Source organism: Athene noctua, unplaced genomic scaffold (assembly GCF_965140245.1).
Source record: "Athene noctua unplaced genomic scaffold, bAthNoc1.hap1.1 HAP1_HAP1_scaffold_527, whole genome shotgun sequence".
Taxonomy (NCBI): Eukaryota; Metazoa; Chordata; class Aves; order Strigiformes; family Strigidae; genus Athene; species Athene noctua.
In genome coordinates this window covers 24,819-44,686 of record NW_027437980.1, presented here as the reverse complement: position 1 = coordinate 44,686, position 19,868 = coordinate 24,819, and the positions used below count along the sequence as shown (strand labels likewise).

The following is a 19,868-nucleotide window of genomic DNA, read 5'->3' as shown; positions in this document are numbered from 1 at the left end:
AATTGTTTTACTGTGCAAACCCTTAAGATGCAGAAGCTGGCATAACCACCTGACCTCAGAACTGCCAGTCAACTCCCCTTTTTTAATCCACTGCTTTATGCAATCTTTTTACTTGCAGTGTGAAGCCGGTTTTACCATCTCCAAAATTTTTGTTTCAGTTTGTGGCTAGCACAGAAGTAGCTTTAAAGATGCAGGGCAGTGCTGCTTGTGCCTCGGTGCTCACACCACTGTGAAGGTTGCTGCTCTCCCAGCAGCTGCAGACTGAGGAGTTTCTCTTCATCCCTCAGTGGCGAGGGGTGAATAGCTACTGATTCAAGTGTGCACCTGACACAGGTCAACCTCTAGGACGCAGACTTACATATTAAAACACAAGTAATTTGTTTTCAAAATAGGTTAAGTACACCAAAACACACAAACAAACAAACAAAAAATAATCAAGCAAACAAAAAAAAACATTAATGGGGAAAAACCTCGGGTTTGGCCTTTACAAGTAAACCCAGCACCATCAACTGAAACCGTCTTTCTGGAACCTTGTCACCTGTGTGCCCTCCTGCAGCTTCACACAGCAGCAGGGCTCTTCTCAACCCCAGGGTCTGCCCAGGGACACGAGAAATCACAGCGCTGCCAACTCACAGCAAAGGCTCCAGGCTCTCGTCTCTGAAGCAAAACCCTTCAAATCTGCACTTACTGCATTTTATACAAAGTCAACCAGCAATCCAAAAAGCTCAGTCCACCGTAAAAGCAACCCTTGGCTGATATTGGTACGTGTGCAGGTGGTCATGTGTTATCAAGAGCAGAAGCCCAGGGTCTGGAGCATCGCTTCACCGTGGGTATATCCCAGACACACACGATCACAGAGATCCTGGCACCACTGCCCGGGGTTCCTCCTGCACCAAAAAGAATTCTGACACTTCTATAAATTTCCTTCCTATTTACACCCAGCAGCAGCCAGGGCATTAATTTTTGTTTCTCAAGCCACTGTACTCTTACCTTGATTAAAGTGTTTTAACAGCCATCGCAGGCCAGACTCTAACCCAGATCTCCAGGAACCTCGGCAGATGGGGTCTGGAGGGGAACACCCGGTACCTGCTGTGAGTCTGACAGCGGCATTCCCTAGAGACAGCTCACCTCCAGCTTTCCAAAATCCTCTAAAATATCCACAGTCCCAGTTATACTGAGAAGGAATGAGAAAACGAATCCTTTGTTCAGTGTGACTATTGCCCAAAATGCAATTTCCACGCGGCCTTGAGGCCTAGAAACAGGTATTTTATGCTCTTCTTAAAAAAACCGAACTTTCCTTTGCACACTTTCGATATGTCCGTAATGCATTTTCTCTCTTTCCCATGAACATGTACAGACCCTCAGTAAATACCCCTCCACACACATTCTGGGAAAAGATGGAACTGCAAGGTGCCAAAAACATCCCTCTAAGAAATAACAGCTTTGTTTATAGTATGTTTATTAGAAAAACAACTGTAAAAAGCAGCACGGCTGCCTCTTCAACAGCAAGGTAGCTATGACCAAAGTGCACCTAACATGTTGGTATTCGTACTGAATTTCCAAGCCATCAAACCCAAGCACTCTGCCAAAACCTGGGCTCAGGATCCTCATTCACAATCCATAAAATATCTGTTAAGGAAAGACAATACCAAGACTGCTGACAGAGGAAGGCACTTACTGCTGGCACTGGAAGTTTTAACGAGTTATGATTTTCCATAAGACATAACAGAACTTTGGAAATGATTCACTGCCTCTGGGTGTGAGTTCATCTGAAGTTGTGACTCTCTAACAGGTCTGACCAGACATTGCTAACCCTTAGTCTCATTTAAGGGCTTGACAGGTTGTTTTGATTTACACATCATTTTTACTACTTCGACATGAGGTTCCAAGTTTTACTGGGACTTTTAAAATGAGCATTACACGCCTCAGGTACTGCACTGCACTACTGCAGGAGCTGAAGCGCTGCCCCGCCAGGCCCCGCTCCGGGACTACCCGGAGCAGTTATCAACAGACAGAGCGACCTATCAACTCTGCACAGCCCCTCCGGCGGAGCGAGCTCGGCCCCAGGACGGGCAGCAGAGCGAGTTACAGTCGGTCACAGAGTGCTCCCGGCCGCCCGCCCCGGGTCCCCGCGCAGAGCCCACGGGAATCCCCTGCCCGGAGGAACCGCTGTCCCGGGACCGAGCGGCACACCCGGCCCCGCCGGCCCCTCCGGCAGCGCCGCCCCGCCGGCCCCGCGGCAGCACCGCGCAGCGCCGAGCGCCGCGGCGCGGACACCGAGACGCGGCGAGCGGAGCGAGCGGCCGGCAGCGGCCTCGGGGCGACGGAGCAGCGGCCCGCGGCGGCGCTTCCCGCCGGCCCCGCCCGAGCGCGGCGGAGGCGGCGCGTCCCCAGCGCGGGGCCGCGGGCGGGCGCGGAGCCGCTCCCGCGGGCCCCCTCGGCGCGGAGCCCGGCGCCGGCTCCGGGGGCAGCGGCGGGGCCAAGCAAGCGCCAAGGGCCGCCGCCGCCGCCGGCCCCGCGCCTCGCTCCGTGCCCCCCCGCGCACGGCCCGGCCGCCCCCCCCCGGAGCGCGGCCTGGCCGCGGGAGCGGAGCCGCGGGGCGATCCGCGCCGTCCCCGTCCGCCGCCGGCTTGGGCGGGGCGGCCGCCGCTCCCCCGCCTCGGGGCCGCGGGCCGGGGCGCGGCGGGGCCGGACCCTCCCCCCGGGCGCGCGCCGCCGCGTGTCGCGGGGGGGGAGCGGCGCGCGCGGGCCGGGGGCGCGCGCGCGGGGGGCGGGGCCGGGGAGTCCGAGGTGTCCTGCTGTCAGTCATTTTTTGAGCCTGGTAGTCCAGAAAATTTTCAACCCACGTAACAGTCTGTTTATCCTGCCTGTGAGTCCTTAATTTCTAGATGAGAAAGGCCCAAGAGGCTCTGTCAGGAGCTGTTCAGAGCCTTAGTCTCTGCCTGCCTGTCTGTTCTGGGCTTTCCTGCCACTCTCCCCTTTACCTTTTCCTTTCCCAGAAAATGGCAGGAGGGTGGGTCAGTGGCCTGCAGGCATTAGGTCTTCCTTATCTGTTCTCGTTTAATCATGAAGTGTCAATCGCCGGTGTCCTTCCCCTGGGGATTGAGATGGCAATCCCAATCCTTTCCACTTAGAGGCTTTGCATTTTAAGATGGAGGAAGTGATGGAGTTGCAATGAATTGAAACTGTAGGCTAGCAAATTGTTTTATCCATTGGAGTTGAACAGTAGCATTATGGATCTTTTCCCTTTCAGAGGAAGGAGCCATCTCTTCTTGGAAACAGTCAAATCTGTCAGAATGACAGAAGAAACGTACTATGGGAATTTCCCCTTTAAGCACTGAGCCAACTTTTTCCATGAAGGAGTCTTTTTGAGAACAGTTGTTTCTTACAGAACCTGTCGACCGTCCCCTGTGCACTCAGAGATGTACGGCAGATACTCCAGCACCCACCAAGCAGTATCACTGCCCAGATTCTGTCTGGTTCTCAGCAAACTATTTTATAATGGAGACGTGATCTTTTCCCTGTTTTTAAAGCAGTGGTCTTGAAGGTTAAACTTTTAGCACGGCGTAGCCATGCTTAGGTCAAGCAATATGTCCTTTGGCTGTGTTAAAGTCATCCCTCATCAGCAGAACAAGTCGACAGCTGCCTTTGAGCCAGGACAGACTGGAGCCATTTGACCTTGAAGGGGGTACACTGCCAACTGGGCAAGCAAACTCAAGGTCCGGGTATCCTTCACTGAACTGCCCTCATTAGAATACTAAAAATCCTGCCTGTAGGTCAAGCAGACCCTTGGCCAGGTGAAGACCCTTCCCCTGAGCATGCGTAGAGTAGAAGTCTTGTGTCAGCAGTGTTATAATTGTATGTAAATTACTAACCCATCCTCCTAGAGAGGATGGGCTTGGGAGATTACTAACTCTGCAAGTTCTGTGTATAAATCTAGCAGGAAAAGACCCGTTGGGGTGCTTGATTTGTGGGAAAGTGCCGAGCCCCCAGGCTTGTGCAAGCCTACAATAAATAAGGGTGGGATTATTGACCTGTTGCCCAGTGGGCGACGAACCCGCTTTCTGGGCACCAGCCCCAGCCCTGACAAACCGTCTCTCCCACCTCACGTTCTGCCCCCCTAGGGAAGCGTCGGGCAGCTCCCACCAGTGGGGCAGGCAGGGGCCCGGCAGCCTGGGGACCCCCGGGAAGTGTGTGTGGGATCTCACTCCTCCAGGGCCCGCTGCACACCACAGACCCTACAACAAGGTGCAGCATCAACTGTTTTATTATCGGTGCCATGTCCATGGGTGCATCCCCATCGTCCGCGTCCTGCTCCCCCGGCAGGTCAGGGTCCTGCCCCACGAACGGTGGGTTCGTACGTGTCATTCCAGATATCAAATGTGCCAGGAGCCGCCCTGCAAGAAATATTTCACACAGCAACCCGTGAGGAGAGGAACTTATGCCATCAAGCGCAGCAGCATGAGGCACAGGGGGTGCAGAGAACCAAAGCTCAGCGTAAGCACAGGAGGTTGTGCTGGCTGAGGAGTTTGGGGAGGCAAACCGGAGAGCTGCAGAGCAACAGCTCCAGCAAAGGCTCTTGCTGGTGTTTGGCCCTGCAGTGGGCTCCTAAGCCGCCACCGCTGGTACAGATTGTGCCTGCAACTCCTCATTGTTAAGCGTGAGGGTCTCCAGCCACTGTCAAGTCACTGATGAGGCCAGTTTTGGGGTCAAACGTGACTTGATCAGCCACTCTGCTTGGGGTCAGAGCCCTGCGATCACCTCCTGCAGCCCTGCCCCTAAACTGGCATTTCCCACCAGGCTGACTGCTGCTTTCCATGGGATGCTCCATAAAGATACAAGGGGGGAAATCTCTCCAAACGCCCTCCGACCAATCTTGCTGTGGGTCCTGGCGCCAGGCGGGGCTTTACCTGTCACTGCTCTGCTCTGGGGTAACTGAGTCGCTTGTCTTCCCCAGCTTTAGCTGAACTGACTTTGTAGCAGCAGCTTCCATCATCTTCTGGGGCTCCTGGTGTAAGAGGGACAAATCAAGTTCTCTGTCTTTGACCCAAGTGGGCGTAAACTAAACACCCAGCAAAACCAGTGCCTGCTGCCCTCTCCTTCTGAACCTTGGCAGCTTTAGCTGTGAGTGCAGCAGGGTAAAGTCTTTTCACTCCAAAGACTGGAGGTTAAAAACACCATTATGGGCAAAGCTTTCCATAATAACCATCTTTGTTATAAATAATTCATTTTAAAGATTATACCTCAATTCGAGTGTTAAGCTCCCTCCTAATTTAGGAAGAAAGGTTGCAATGTGGGATCCAGGCTATTAGGATCTATTTCTGCTGAGTCCTGACCTTCCCCCAACATTTCAAGACAAGCTGTGATAGAAACAGGCGATCTCACAGCCTGAGGGTGATGCCCAGCCCCAGCCCCCAGCAAGTGTTACCTCTTCTCCTTCGGCTTCATTCTTGGCACCATCCAACAATTTGCTTTCTGGCATAAGGTCATCCAGAAAGCTGAGCTCTCGCTTCGAGAAGCAGAAATCCATCATCTTCCGGACAAAAATGAGAGCCAAAACCTTCACGAGTCAGAGGGAAGAAGCGGTGAGGCCAGAGATGAGGCTACATCTCCCTCCAGCGCTGCAAACATCCCGCTGCCCAGCGGCACCGGCTCTTACCATCATGGGGAAGATGATGGCGACACGGGACACCTTGATGGCCCAGAGCAGGACGAGGCAGATCAGCTGGATCACGGTGAAGAGATGCACCTTTCTCAAGGGGACGTGCCGCAGGTAGAGGAAATCCGGTTGGTGTTTTGCCGGCATCCAGAACAGCTTCAGGCGGTCAAAGAACTGCAAAATAAAAGCGACAAGTGGCCACCTTGGGACTGCGGGAAGTTTCCGGCCCTGTTGAGATGTGGGAGGAGTTTTCAGGACCTCACGTGCAGTGAGAAATCCTGGATCCCACTATGTTCCTCCTGGGAGCAGCACTCATTTTCCCTTCGCTCCATCTATAAACCAGCTTGCCCATGAGGGCTGCCCACCAAATTGCTGTTATTCCACACTGGTCTATTAACAGCCTTTTGTGGCCCACTGAATCCCCCAGCAAGGATTTCCACCAGTGGGAGAAACCGCCCATTTGCCCTGAATTCCCCCATTTTCACAGAACCAAACACCGACCTGCTCTAAACTGTGTAACAGAGAGCACTGAACCCGCCTGCCCCTCCCAGCCCTCTATACCTGCTGTGCCTCCACCAATCTTTCCCTTACACCAAACATTGTCATTGCTCGCTTTTGGAGAGGTTTTTTCCCACACTGCTGCTTTTTTCCTGCTTCTACAGAGGTGAAATACCAGGGAGCCGACATGCTGCACAAGAGTCCGTACCTGAATGCTACTGAGCGACGACACGCCCATGTAGAGAAAGACGCCATAAAGCACCGGCATTGGTATAAACTGAAAACAAAGAATGCAATCATTTGGGGCGTTAAATTGCAATTTCAGTGTTATCTCTCTCTTCTACAGGCACTGCCTAAAATTGCCTAAAGGTTTCCACTTTCCACAGGGTTAGAGGTGTGTCGGATTCTCCCCCTCAGAGATTCTGTGTGTGCAAGTGAGCTAATGCTCTGCTTTAGGCTGAACCTTGGAGTTCTTTCATGAGAATAATCCTCTTTTCCCGAAAGCTTGGAGGAAAAGAGGTGACTTCACCCATGCTACCCTATGCCATGTTCTGTTTCTACATATTCTTGTGGCAACGTGCAAAAGTGACGTGCCTGCTTTCAGCCTAGAGATGAGATCACTTTGTGTGAGGAAGCCCATGGGGACGATGTCAGTGTGTTCAGCTACTGGCAACAGCAGTTTTGGGGCATTGGGAGCAGCAAACTGCAACCAGTGAAGTGCTGCCTGTTTGAAAGAAAGCAGATGTCCTGCTCTGAATACCCTTAGTTGCAACCCATAAACACGGGTGGGCCTGAAAGATGCCCGAAAGTTAAAGCCGCTGCATTGCTCCCTTGCCTCGAGCACAGCAAACGGGGCTCTGAAGGGCTGGAAAGCGTGGCCGAGGCTGGTTCCTACTGCAGGTCAAGCCCCAAGGTCTGGGATCACCTCCTCCTCTGCTCCACAACCACTCAGCCTTGCAGAGAGGGGACTTCTTGTGCATAACCCCCAAAAAGCTCACGGTGATTGGGTGTTTTGCATTTTCCTCTCACCTTTAACAGAGAAGTGAAGAAGACGGAGCAGCCCATGAGCACAAAGATCATCAAGCCAGTGACCCTCTGCTCTCGTATCCCCAGAAAATGGGGTTGTTCTCCTGGAGCTGAGCACTCGGACTCTACTTTGAGGCTGTTCACGTGGGTGATGGACAGGACAGTCGCAGCCACAAACCAGGGCAGCCCCATCACGGAGCAGACCCCGAGCATCACGGCCACGATGAAAAGGTCCAGGTGGTACCCGCATCCTTTCTGCAGGGAGCAAAACATGAGATACAGCACCCCGCGGCACAAGAGCAAGAACAACGTCACAAGTCAGGCTCAAACCCTACTTGAGCACAAGCCCCTCTCTTGCAGCCCCTTACCTTCAGCCTGTGCTCCTTCCTGTTCACAATAACGGCAGTGATCTGCTGGTCCATGAAGATCAAGATGGTGCAGAGCAGAGCTGGGATGAGCGCAGCCAACACCGTCCACCAAGGGTTGGGTCCTATGGGGTTGATGAACCACCCGCGGTCGTCTCTGGTAGGCTGCAAACAAAGCTCATACCTCAGCATCATCTCCCAGCCCAGCCCCTTCACTGGTTTTGATTTTCCCTCCCTGCCTGTGTCAGAGCATCTCCCAGCCCTGGCTTCATGTTGCCCTCTCCCGTGGGGTTCAGAGTGCCAGCGTCCTCTGTGCAAGCACCTACAGATACTTCTCCTGTAGGTATCTACTTTGGGGCTGCCTTCTCATTTCCAGAAGGAAACGATGCGTTCAGAGGTGGAAGAAGAGATGGTCACACCACCAGCACCTCCTCCAGACTCAGACCTGCCCTGCCCCGACATCCCCTTGGGGCATCCCCAAGAGCTGAAACCAGCTCCAAGCCAAACCCCTCCGTTACCTTGAACATATGGGGGACGTGGAGCTTCGGGGATGGGATCCCAACCATGAAGTCCATGAGCACCATGATGACGATGGTGAGGAGAACAGCAAAGTCACTTACTGTGGACCGTACCTGGAGCAAGAACCAGAGCTGAGAGGGGCATCGCAAACGGGGCCCTAACACGAGGTGGAAGAGTTGGGGACATCAACAACGTGAAGGTTGGTTAACAACGTCCCCCCCCCGCCCTCTGCAGACATGCAGCCAGTTCCCTTGGTTAGGTGCTGCTGCTGCTGTGTTTGTCCCTGGGAGATCTGGTGCTTAATTGGGTGGAAAAGCGTTGTTTGAATTCAGACCTTTAAAAAAAAATAATCAAGAAATAAGGAAATGGATGTCTGCCACTACAGCCACGCTCACCGCTACAATGGGAATAAGGCACCGAGGCACCATTTGTTCCTCATTTGAACCAACTTTCCCCTTGAGCACATGATGCACAGAAGGTGGGAAAAAAACCCAACACTTTGGAAGACCTGATTTCCCACTGCCTGATCAAAAAATCACTCCGGGGCAGGTCGCAAGGCAGGTGGGAAATGCTACAATGGCTTTGCACTCATGGAAATGAGCGAGGGACATGGCAGCTGATGGAGAGCTCGGTCTCCAAGGTCGGTGTTTCCCAGCTTGACCAAGTGCTGGCAAACACTGCTCAGTGCTCCAGGAAAGCCATTTTGGGAAATGAGCATGGAAACTGCGGCAGGCCACCATCTTCTGCTTACTCTGGTTGGGAAGTAACGGCTGGTTTTAAACTTCTTCAAGAAGCTCGACAGCGCAAAGGTGGAGAAGAAGAGGATGCAGCACCAGAAGAGGACATTGGGTGCATAGGGGCCGTTGTGTCCACAGGCAGGTCCTTGAAACTCTCCATGCAAATACCGACATTCCTGGAGAAACAGAGCGTCAGGACACAAAGGCAGTGCACGTGCGGCAAGGAAACCTGGGATAACAAGCGGGATTTGAGGATCGTGGTCAAAGGTCCTGTGACTGCTGCTGCTGCTGCTGCTGGAGATTTATAGTTAATGAGCAGCAGCAGCTGAACGAGTGACACAGGGAACTGCAGAGAGGAGAGCGGAGAGATGGGAGGTGATGGGACACCATAACACAGAGCCAGGGCACATCCTCCCCCAGAATGGCAGGTAGCCGTGGCTGAAGAAGACACCAGAGGGGAAGGAAACACTGGAAACTCTTGGGGATAGAGAAAGAGGGAACGGGGAAGGAGGTCTAAGAGAGCCATGGCAGGAAAGGGTAAGAGACAAATCGTCCCTTCCCCCAGCAGTGGCTCAGGGCACTTACAGTCACCGTGAGGTTTTCCCAGGCGATGCCAGACCCAGTGATGTTGTTGCTCTCCCAGAAGCGCAGGGTTTCGTTGCTGGGATGGGTCGGTGCCTCACACTTACAGCTGGGAGGAAATAGGCCAAGAGAGGGGTCAGGGGAGGGCAGTGAAGGTGTAGCCCTGGGCTCCTGCCAAGGGGCAGCCATGTTTTAGGAGGAAAAACCCACTAGTAGGTGGTGAGCAAGTCAAGCTTGCTGTGCATGTGCACAGGGTAGATCTCCCACAGGTGACTCAGCTTCTCCAGAGCCTCGTAGATGAAGATGAAGCAGATGAGGGAGGCGAAGGCTTCTTCGGTGAAGCGGGTGATGTAGCACACCAGAGAGCTGGCATCGGTGGCCACCAGCGCTATGCAGAAGAAGGCGGTCCACAGCCCGATGCACGCCCGCAGAGAGAGATAGGAGAGCGCGTAGTCCCTGGGAAACCAAAATGACACCAAGGGTGGGAAGGGCAGCACGAGGCTCCGAGCCAGGCCTTCCCATGAAGGGGGAAGCAATTTAGGAGCCCATCAAGGCTTTGGAGGGTAAATGCAGTTTCCACGTACTACCACAGACTGCCTTGGTGCTGCAGTGCAGGGTAGGGGGCTGCAGGAGGAGAGGCCAGTTATTTCATTATCATCATTTAGCACTCATCTAATTGAGGCTAATTGCAGCTGGTGTGCAAGATGGCGTTCTCCCCCATCTCCCTGATGGACAAACACAGAAAAACTATTTGGATATTTGGGAAAAATGTCTTTCTTCTCCCTGCAAAATCCGGGCTAGGAAGTGCCTGCTTTTGAACTCTGAGAAAAGCGTCTTCCCTCCTTCCCAAACCAGACTGATTTGTCTCAGCCCATCTTGGGCATCCACATTCTTGTGGCTTCTCCTCCTGCCACTGCTGTACTTCAACCCTTGAAACCCCAAACGCCCCCATCCATCCCTCAGAGGCTGAGGGCTCTTGCACCGTCACATACTAAAGCAGCAGCAGCAGGCAATGTCTTGGACACAGAAGACAAAACTAACAACTACCACCGAAAAAAAGAAGAAAAACATTGTTTCTCCATCACTGCTGCCTTCTGAAGACTCTGGCAGCACCCAGCAGCAGCAGGCAGCCTTACTTGCAGAATTTGTAGAGGATCTTCTCGAAGACAAGGACGGGTCCGGTGCTGCCGAGGATGGTGAGAGGTTGGCCAGCAAAGAGGGAATACGCCACGCCGGTCATGGATGCGCCCAGCAGCGACTCCATGGCACTCTGTCCAGGGAAGAGAGGCAGCAGTCAGGGAATAAATCATGAGGGGGAAAAAAACCAAAACCAGAGCAAATTCACTGCAGCAAGGTCTTTTGCACGAGTGTTACCCTCCCCCGTGCCACCCAACAAAGAGAGGTGCTCACGATGTGGTCGTCAGTTGCCTCCCCCAGCAGCCCCCCGAAGGTGATGATGGGGGACATGCAGGCACAGTAGAGGAAGAGGAAGGACGCCAGACACTGCAGCCTCAGCCCATCCCGAAAGTCGCTCCAGAACCATGGGGCTTTCCTCTTCACATCCCGGATCAAACCTCCAAAGAGCCTGGAGGAACGGACAATAAAAATATAGACTGTTCTTGTGGAAGAACACACGGGAGTTTGCTCTGCTGCAGAAGGGCCCTCACAGGCGCTGATCCACAGAAGCACTTGCCTCCTCCCATTTCATACCCACTAGAAACAGGCCCACGAACACACCCCTCCGACCAAAAGACAAAGGACCCAACCTGAGAGCCTCTCCCCTCTTACTGCAACAGTCCCTTGCTTTGGGAAGCAGCAGAGCTCTACCTGGAGGCACTTACACATCTGCTTCCACCCCAAATCAGGAAAACCTGTGTGCAGTGATGCTGTGGCTGAGCCCAGCTGCCCAGATCTCCCACCTGCCCAGCCCAGGGGACCACGCTGGTAACGTGGAGCCCCTTCACTCAGCCATCTAACCCCAGGAACCTGCTAGAAGGGAAGGTACCTGCTCACGTTTGAGAGGCAAACAGAAAAAAAAAAAACAAATAAAGCTCACACCTTCCCGTTCGCTCCAGTTCAGGACCGCTGTGTTTCTCCAGCTTGCTGTGAGCACTGTCATCGGGAGCTCCTGACATCATCCTTTTTTGCTGTTGAAATGGGAGTAGGATAAAGGGATGGATTTGCAAGCCCTGGCTTGCCTTGCTTCTGCTCTGGGAATGTGACTGTGTCAAACTGGACCCTGGGAATTCGGGCCCTGAGCAGCATCCCCAGCCAGGCTGCCGTCCTGCCCGGCCCCCTCGTGCCTCCCTGCGCCGCAGCACCCACCTGCGAAGGGACGTTTTTGGGGGGCTCGATTCGGATCGATGGATCCCACTCTCCTGGTGGCAAGACCGTGACCTGATCCAGGAACTCGTCGATGCCGGCCACGAGGTCAGCCCGGTTCTGGGCTTTATAGGCCACGTCATGGAAAACCTGCCAAGAGGAGACAACCTGGTGAGAGGACAACCCATCTCGGACAGCCTGAGCAGTGCAATCAGCTCTTGGCTAAACGCAAGGTCATTTTCCCCCGCAAATGGCAGGAAATGTTCCCCACAAAGGAAAAATCTGTGCATCCAGGTATCTGCATGAGGCCCCGTCCCCCACAGCACACCACAGCCTTTTCCTCCAGGAGCAAGGCAAGTTTTCCTGGCCCTCACGATGCTAGCACTGGGGACAGCATGCTGGGAACCCCCGGGCAGAAGGACGAGGTGCAGGATGCACCCCGGGTGGGATTTCAGCCTCCAGCAAATGTGCCTGTTTGCTTTGGGCTGAGAACGAGGGGTGGGCTATTTGGAGAGCTGCGGGACAGCAAATCCTCCTCCTCACTACTACAGAGACAGGGAGAGGAGAAGAAAGCCAAAAGTGACCCGGAAATCTCTCTTATCTCATCGCACCTTGTCAGTCATGAGGGTAGCCATGGACCTGCCGATCTCATGGTACTGATGGCTGTTTCCTTCTGGTCCGAGCAAAACAAACAGGAACCTGGGCAAGAAAAACAACGTGAGAGAGACGAACGTGCCCTTGGTCAAAGGCCACCCAAGAAAACCCCTGGGAGCTCCCAGCCCAGCGCACAGTTTGAAAGGGGACTCATAGGCTCACCGACTCTGTGGTGAAGTTGAAATTCACCAAAACCAATCCCAAATCTAACTTTTCGGCCAACTGTCATTAAAATTGGCTAGTGGGTTTAAAAGATACAGCAGAGAAGGGAGAAACAATGGTGAGGAGATGTGCAGGGGAGAAACGTGCTTGCTCCCGCTGGCCTTGTTCCCTTGGGACACCAAACTGATGCATGCAATCTGATACTGTTTTGCTGGGGTTTTTTTAAATAAAATTCTCAGCTTCTCATTCAGACCTTGTCGGGATGGGAACTTCCGTCACGCCAGAGAGAAGGACAGCCGGGGTCAGGCGGACAAATGCCACAATGGGCTGCTGAAGGGAATCCAGCTCTCCTACAAGCACGTTGGACACTTCAGCGCCCGCAGGAATCTTCTTCAGGAAGTGCAGCTCCGCCTGGGCGCAACAAGCAATTTTCAGGCACTTACCCCCAAAACAAAGCCCACAGAACTCTGCAGCCAAGTTTGCAAGGGCCCCAAAAGCATAAGAAAGCTACAAGTGTCTCACCTTGCTTAAAGCCATTGTGCTGGTCTCTTGGTTCACCCCATTTTTAGCTTCTGCAGCTGTGGCAGAAGGAAGAGGGGTGAGTGTTTGGGCTGGTAGGAAAAAGAAAAACAGTCAGAAAGACAGACACAGCACAACTGGGATGCTTCCCCTTTGCCAGGAACAGTGTAATGGGGCCGAAGCCCTGCAGGAACCCTCACCTGTCTTGTCGAGGACATGCAGGTCTGGCGGCTTCTTGCTCTCGTCAGCAAAGAAGTGGACAATGTCAGAAAACATGTTTCCTTTGTTCTTGTCCTGATGGTGATGCTTCTTCAAAAGAACTTCTCGAACCTTCGCCCGCATGTGTTCGTCAAACTCCGTGGACTGTTCTTGCTGGCACAGGATCACATCTGGGGATGGCAGAGGGAAATGAAGCCATCAGAGCAGAAACCCCCACAAGTCCTGACCCCCAAAGACCCCGCAGAGGCCCATGCCACGCAGGATACCCTAATGCGGGCTCAGCCTTGCTTAGCAAGACGTTTTAACACAGTTCACCCTTTGCAGCCACAGCAAGAATTTTCTTTTGCTAAAAAACATCATCAAAATGCTTATTCATTACTCCACTAAGGTAATTATTTCCCATTCTAAATAATGCAATTCTCTTGTCCCGTCTGGCCGTTCTGTCTGAATCTAGACATTTAACCAACTTATAAGCAACCTACGGCACAGTCTTTGCCAGAGTTGCCTTGGCCGATCGACTGCAACTCGCCGCGCCCACGGTACCTGCGATCTCTTCAATGCTGTTGGCACAAATGTCCAGCAGCACCGTGCCGTTGCGGATGTAGCTCCTCAGTGCAAAGAGGCTCTGCAAGGACACCGTTCCCACGTAGGGCTTGCTCCAGCGCTCGCCACCATCTTCCACGTCCTCCTCAAACTTCAGCCACCTGCAGACATCGAGCACCGTCAGCCCCATTGCAAGAAAAAAGCCCCAGCCCTGCAGCCCCCGGGATCGAGCTGTGGGGTGCCGAGAGCAGAAGGCTCCTCACAGCATCACCTGCAGCTGCAAAGCCTTGCCTCCCACAGAGCAGAAAGCAGAGCCCGCGGGCGCTGTCGGCACGGGGACTCCTCTCCTACCGCAGCCAGCAGCAGAGACTTACCTTGCTGTTTCCTTCCACTCGGCACCTTCACCCTCTTTCGCGCAGATCTCATCCAGCTCGGTGAACAAGTCATGGGGAACGTGCTGCTCGTCCTCCTCGGTCCCCAGGATGAACTGCACCCGCTGGGACGGGGTGTCTGGGGGTAGAAGACAAAGGCCCGTCCCGTTACCGCACTTGAATACGGCGCGTCATGCTCACATGCAAAGTGGTCATCGGATCAGCACCAGTTCAGCCACAAATATTGGGCTGGGCCCTCTCCCCTGGCTCTGGCCAGGCTTGCACAGAGCCTCGGAGAAGGAGAAGCTTCGATTCCACCTCTGCATAGGGATGGGCAGTTTTCCTTCCCCACATTTCCATTCTTAAAGCCAGGATCCCTCTAAGGAAGGTGACCCTAATTCCATTATGCATTTAACTGCCTTAAAGAGAAAAAATCTGAGAAAAGTTTGGAAAAAGGGAGTCTTGCTAAATAATGCCCCTTTCCCTCGGAAGAACAACAAGTCACTCCAGCTAGCCACATGGACCCCAGCACCCACATAGCCCTGAGGAGTTTAATGAAGGCCGCGGCGGGACTCACAGTGGTAGCCCGGCTCCGTTGGGGCAGAGTCCTTCTCCCGGTCCCGTTTCCGATGCTTCTGGCTGTGGTGTCGGTGACGCCAGTGGCTCTGCCTCACCGGTGGCATCCACATGTCCAGGGTCCAGTGGCCTGAGAAAAAGCAGCATTTGCAGCGTTCTCACTATTGTGGGATGGTTGACGCAGACATCACAGTTAAAACAGTGCAGCTATCCCAGGAGGAAACACCAACTTCTCTTAATTTTGTGATTTTCACTGGATCCCTGAATGTCACAGACCTGCCCTTTTATCGAGGTTTATTTTACCCGAGCTTTGCAACAACTGAGCAACAAGCGATGGCTCTGGGTCATTTAAAACTCACACCATCGCCTCTGCAGGGGCTTTTTTCCCTCTGTTAAAAAAGCCACAATAGTAAATTCTGTGAAAAGAACTGTGCTGCTTTATTCAGAAGCACAGCACTTGCAGAGACTCACCTTCCAAATCCTCCCTCTCATAGTGAATATTGGCAAGGTTGCTCACCCTTCCCTGGTCAATCACTGCCTCCTCGTCGTGTCTCTGGATAGCAATGAGAAGAAGGTACAAAGTTGGGGCTGGGTGTGTGGAGCTCCCTTACATCCTCCCACCCATCATCCACCCTGGCCTCCACGCAAGTCCACGAGGCCTCTGCGTGCCTCCTCCTCCAGGCACAGCCCTAAAAACACGGACTTGTAGGAGCTTTTTCTTCCCATACTGAAATAAAAGAGCTCATAACATCACCTCTGTTGTACACAACGTGAGTCGGGAAGTATTTACTACAGGGGAGGAGAGCTGAGGGTTTCAGACCAGAAAAACAAACCTCCTGCTTCCTTCCTGTCATTCCTTTCTAAAAACAAACAAAGAGGGATTTCCAAACTGGGGAAAAAAAACCCCAAACCCTGCACCTTTTATCACAGCAGGTTACAGTCTCCAAAGGCGATACCTGCAGGACTCACTAGCTGGCCCTTGGCCACAGGACATGGCCACCAACAACCCTCAAAGGCTCTCAAGAGCCTGTAAGGGCAAAGCTTCATCTTCAGCCCTACGAGGCTCCAGCTTCCCTTGCTGCAGGGGCGCTTCCCACCAAACACACCGATTTTATCCTTGCAAAAGCCAGGGGCTGAGAGCTGACGCCCTCCTCGCCTGAAGTACCACTGCTGGTGCTGCATGAAGAGCAGTTGTGCCTTAAAAGCTGAAGGAGAACTACAGGGGCAAACAGAAATAAGTCCTTTGGCTTCTCTTTCCCCTTGCCACCGGGGCTGGGGAAGGGCATTGCCAGGATTATCGTATTCAAAGCAAGAAAATCCCAGCCACTGGGTCTCACACTCAGGTCACAACTGTGACTGTGAAAGGGCCTCCTGGAAGCACTTGGTGGCACCGGTTAACCAGATGGGCAACAGGAACAAACGCTCCTGTCGGGTGATGAGTTTGCTGGTCCCTGAGTACTAATTTCAGAGCCAACTTGTTGTTACCTCCCTGCCAGCTCCCGGGACTTGCCCGTGTTTCCCGGCACCCAGATTACCGTGCCCTCTCTCCGATGACAGCCCCCACCACCCTCCGTCCCTTCCGAGCAATGCATCCTGCTCCCCTCTGGATTTGTCAAGAAAACCCCAAACCCCGACCTTGGAAAAATCACGGGATGAAAGGGCTTAAAATAAAATTGCTTTAAATCACAATTTAAATTAAAAAAGCAATTTAAATAAAATCACAAGCTCAAGTGTGTTACATGGGTTTTGGAGTGGGCAGAAACGGAGCGATTTGGGAGTCGCCGCTTTCAAACGCCCCTGGGCAACACGGGGAAAGTCTCCTTCTCTCTTAGAAACCACTTTTCCTCTGTGCTCCAACCAGCGACACTAAACCTGCCCCAGCAGCCCTCCCTGGCGCAAAGCATCTCCCTCCTGCGCACCGGGGAAATGCCAGTGGGATTTTGGGGAGAGTTTTCCCCCTGGCTGGGGGATGCTCAGCCCCTCGGCAGAGCCCCGGCTCTGGTACCTGTAACTCTTCCAGAAGGGACGTGTTGTAGCCCCCACTTGGGTTCATCCTCACGTTGGTCACTGGTTTTGGGGTCAGTCGACCCTCCAGAGCAATCAGGGGTCAGATTCCCCCCGGACACCAGTGCAGCTCTCAGCGAGTGGAGCTCACATGGCCCCCAGTGCGCCCCAGCAACAGAGCCCCCACTGTGGCCATTGTGACCTCATCAGCTGTGGGGCGGAGCCTGGACTGAAGCCGTGACTTGGCCTGGCTCTCGCTGCCCGAGGAGCTGCTCAGCCCCGACTGCAGCGTCCTCGAGACCGCCGACGCCATCCTGGGCCTGGAGGACTTTGTGTTGGGGCTGGAGGCCCGGGAGCCGTGGGGGAATGCGGGGATGGAGCCGCCCCCGTCCCAGTCGGCCGTACCAGAGGAGAGGGACTGGAAGCGGGGGCAGAGCACCCTGTCACCACCCCCCAGCAAGCGCAGGGCGCTCGCAGCCAGGCCGGGGGGGCCAAGGGGGAGTGATGAGGGGAGCGGGGCGGTGGGCAAAGAGGGTGGTGTTATAAATTACGACCACAATGGATCATAATCCAATTAGAATTTAATTAATTATAGCAAATAGCATATGAGCAAAGACAGCGCTGGACGGCAGGGGAGTCTGCGCTCCGCCAACTGCCGTCCTGATCAGTTCAAACAGTCCCTTTTTATACATCCTTCCTTCCGTGTTCATGAAGTAGTGGAGGTACTCTGCGCATGCTTCAGTTGTTGTTAGGGGGTCGTCTTCTGCCTCTTGGTGGTCGCTGAGGCCAAAGTAAGAAGTCTTCCTCTTTTGTCCCATAGTTGACCCTTCACTCATATGTCCTTATATGGTGTTATTTCTCCTGTTTCTGTCGGTTTCCTGGAAATCTGGCGGTTATCTTATCTTGCACAAACGGTATCTGGTGACTGTTTGTGTAAGCAGTTGCGGTTATCTTATCTTACACAAGCGGTGTCTGGTAGCTGTTTGCATAAGCGATTTCATATCTTTTGTTGCCTAACCTTTACATTGAGCTTAACATAAATCTTAATAAACAATACTCTAGTCCATAGTTTCTCACAATCCCCCCTTTTTCTTTTTTATCCTATTCTTGTTTATTAGACGCTACTTTCATTTTCGGCACTGCAAGAAACCTTTTTCCACACTCCCAACATTTATCATAACATTCACAAGGTAATATCTCACAATTACAATAGGCATAGTCTTTACGTGGCATAACGCATTCACAATAATCTTCATCCTCATTAATAGATACACTCTTATATTTTGCCCCAGACCTTGTAGTTAAAATAAACAGTTTAGCTATGTCAAATCGTTCTTTAATGAAGTGTAAAATATAGCGTGATATACAAGGTCCAAATATAAGTCCCAGAATCAACATAATAAGCGGTCCTGCTAAAGCAGATAACAAAGTGGTTAGCCAAGGTGAAACATTAAACCAGTTTTCATACCATGATCTGCCCGCCTCACAATCTTTCTCACGTTGATCTAACCTTTTCCGGAGTTCAGACATGGTGTCCTGGACTACTCCCGTATGGTCAGCAAAAGAACAACATTCTTCATTGAGAGCTATACAGAACCCTCCTTCCTTTAAGAACAATAGATCTAATCCTCTTCTATTTTGCAGCACTACTTCTGATAAGGACTTTACTGAAGTGGCTAAATTTTGGATATATTGTTCTATTTTTGCTAAATCCTCATCTACAGCCATCTGCAAATTTTGTAATTCCTGACCTTTTACTAGGGAGGCTATGCCTGTACCTGCTCCAGCTCTGCCTGCTATCAACAGTGTAGCTAGGGTTACTACTGTAATTGGTTCTCGTTTTTGTCTATTCAGGTCTCCTTCAAAGTGGCGTAACACTTCCTCAGAGGGATGATAGATCAGACGAGGAACAATAATCACCTGTATGCAAAACTGAGATTGATAAAACACATTTAGGGATAGGCAAGGTGTTACTCCGATGTCTGAACAAACCCATTTCGCTCCTGGTGTCGGGATAGCCCATTTGTCATTTTGATTCTTATGTTTCTCTATATTGGTGTTAGTGACTGTTCGGTTGCACAAGGGCTGATACTTTTTGGGCACTGTACCTATACATTTTCCTTGGCCTGTTACTAATTGAATAGTAACTCCTTGCGTCTGGTTCTTCATGTCATCCCATGGGCATTCTCGTGGGTTTGATCCATTAGACCATTGAATTCTACCTGGTTTTCCAATTGCTTCAAAATATGGAGGTCTAACATTATAACATAACCAGCATTCCTCAGTCAAATTTGGTTTTGCTCTCATTAAGGGCACGATAAGAGGCCTGCATTAGATTCCATAAGGGGTCCTTGGATTCTGGCAACTCCAGATCCCTGGATAAGGAGAATTCAGTCATAGCGTCTTTAGTTGTTTCCGAAAGGAAGTCTGGAGAAGGGGTCACGACAATTACGGGGGCAACCTTTTCTTCAGAAGTGGGTGGGTTCAGGACCAGGTTTGGTCCTACTGGTAAGGGATCGTGGGGCATCGGTCTTTTTTTTTTTTTACTTGAAAAATTCCTCCTCTGTCTGCACCTGTTTCCCAATATCTAACTCCCCAATATTTTCCTGCCAGCCAGGAGTCCTGAGCAGGATTTCTTATAGTTATATTGATGCCCACACAAGGAATCGTTTGACTTAAGCAATGGCCCCACCGGTCTCCGGTTAATTTTGGTCTTTTTGCATCCTTCCGGTGACCACTTTATTTCTAGATATTGGTCTCCAGGTGCGGACCACTCAGAGGCCCATGTTTCGCACCCCCAATATGCACAGTAATAATGACCTGGAGAATTACAGTATCCTTTACCAGGGTTTGATGCTGGGCATATATAAATTGGTTTACATATATCCGCTTCATCTCTGTGATCTTCTTCAGTAATTAAATCATGCAAACTCACATTGAAACTAACTGTGCCCGGTGTAGTTCGTGCTTGGATTGGATTATTTGGATATCTTATGTTTGTTATTGTCCAGTTCATAGGTTTATGAGGGTTTCCATTTGCTTGGGTTATTACTAATAACAAAACTAACGGTATACCAGAAAAAAGGGTGTCTGTCAATTTTGCCAATTTAAG

The 19,868-nt window shown here is 52.2% G+C and overlaps 1 protein-coding gene across 1 annotated transcript; it reads right to left on the bottom strand.

Moving 5' to 3' along the window:
• Positions 1-4,906: 4,906 nt before the first annotated feature.
• LOC141955746 (electroneutral sodium bicarbonate exchanger 1-like) lies at positions 4,907-14,880 on the bottom strand. The gene is given in 21 exon segments (XM_074895327.1): positions 4,907-5,008; positions 5,429-5,560; positions 5,660-5,833; positions 6,366-6,434; positions 7,187-7,438; positions 7,552-7,713; positions 8,067-8,180; positions 8,819-8,980; positions 9,390-9,495; positions 9,597-9,842; positions 10,523-10,656; positions 10,797-10,971; positions 11,445-11,533; positions 11,712-11,858; positions 12,320-12,407; positions 12,778-12,935; positions 13,047-13,188; positions 13,318-13,432; positions 13,806-13,966; positions 14,180-14,315; positions 14,754-14,880. Coding segments are annotated over 21 exon segments (2,976 nt in total). The 5' UTR covers positions 14,866-14,880.
• Between the last annotated feature and the right edge of the window lie 4,988 nt (positions 14,881-19,868).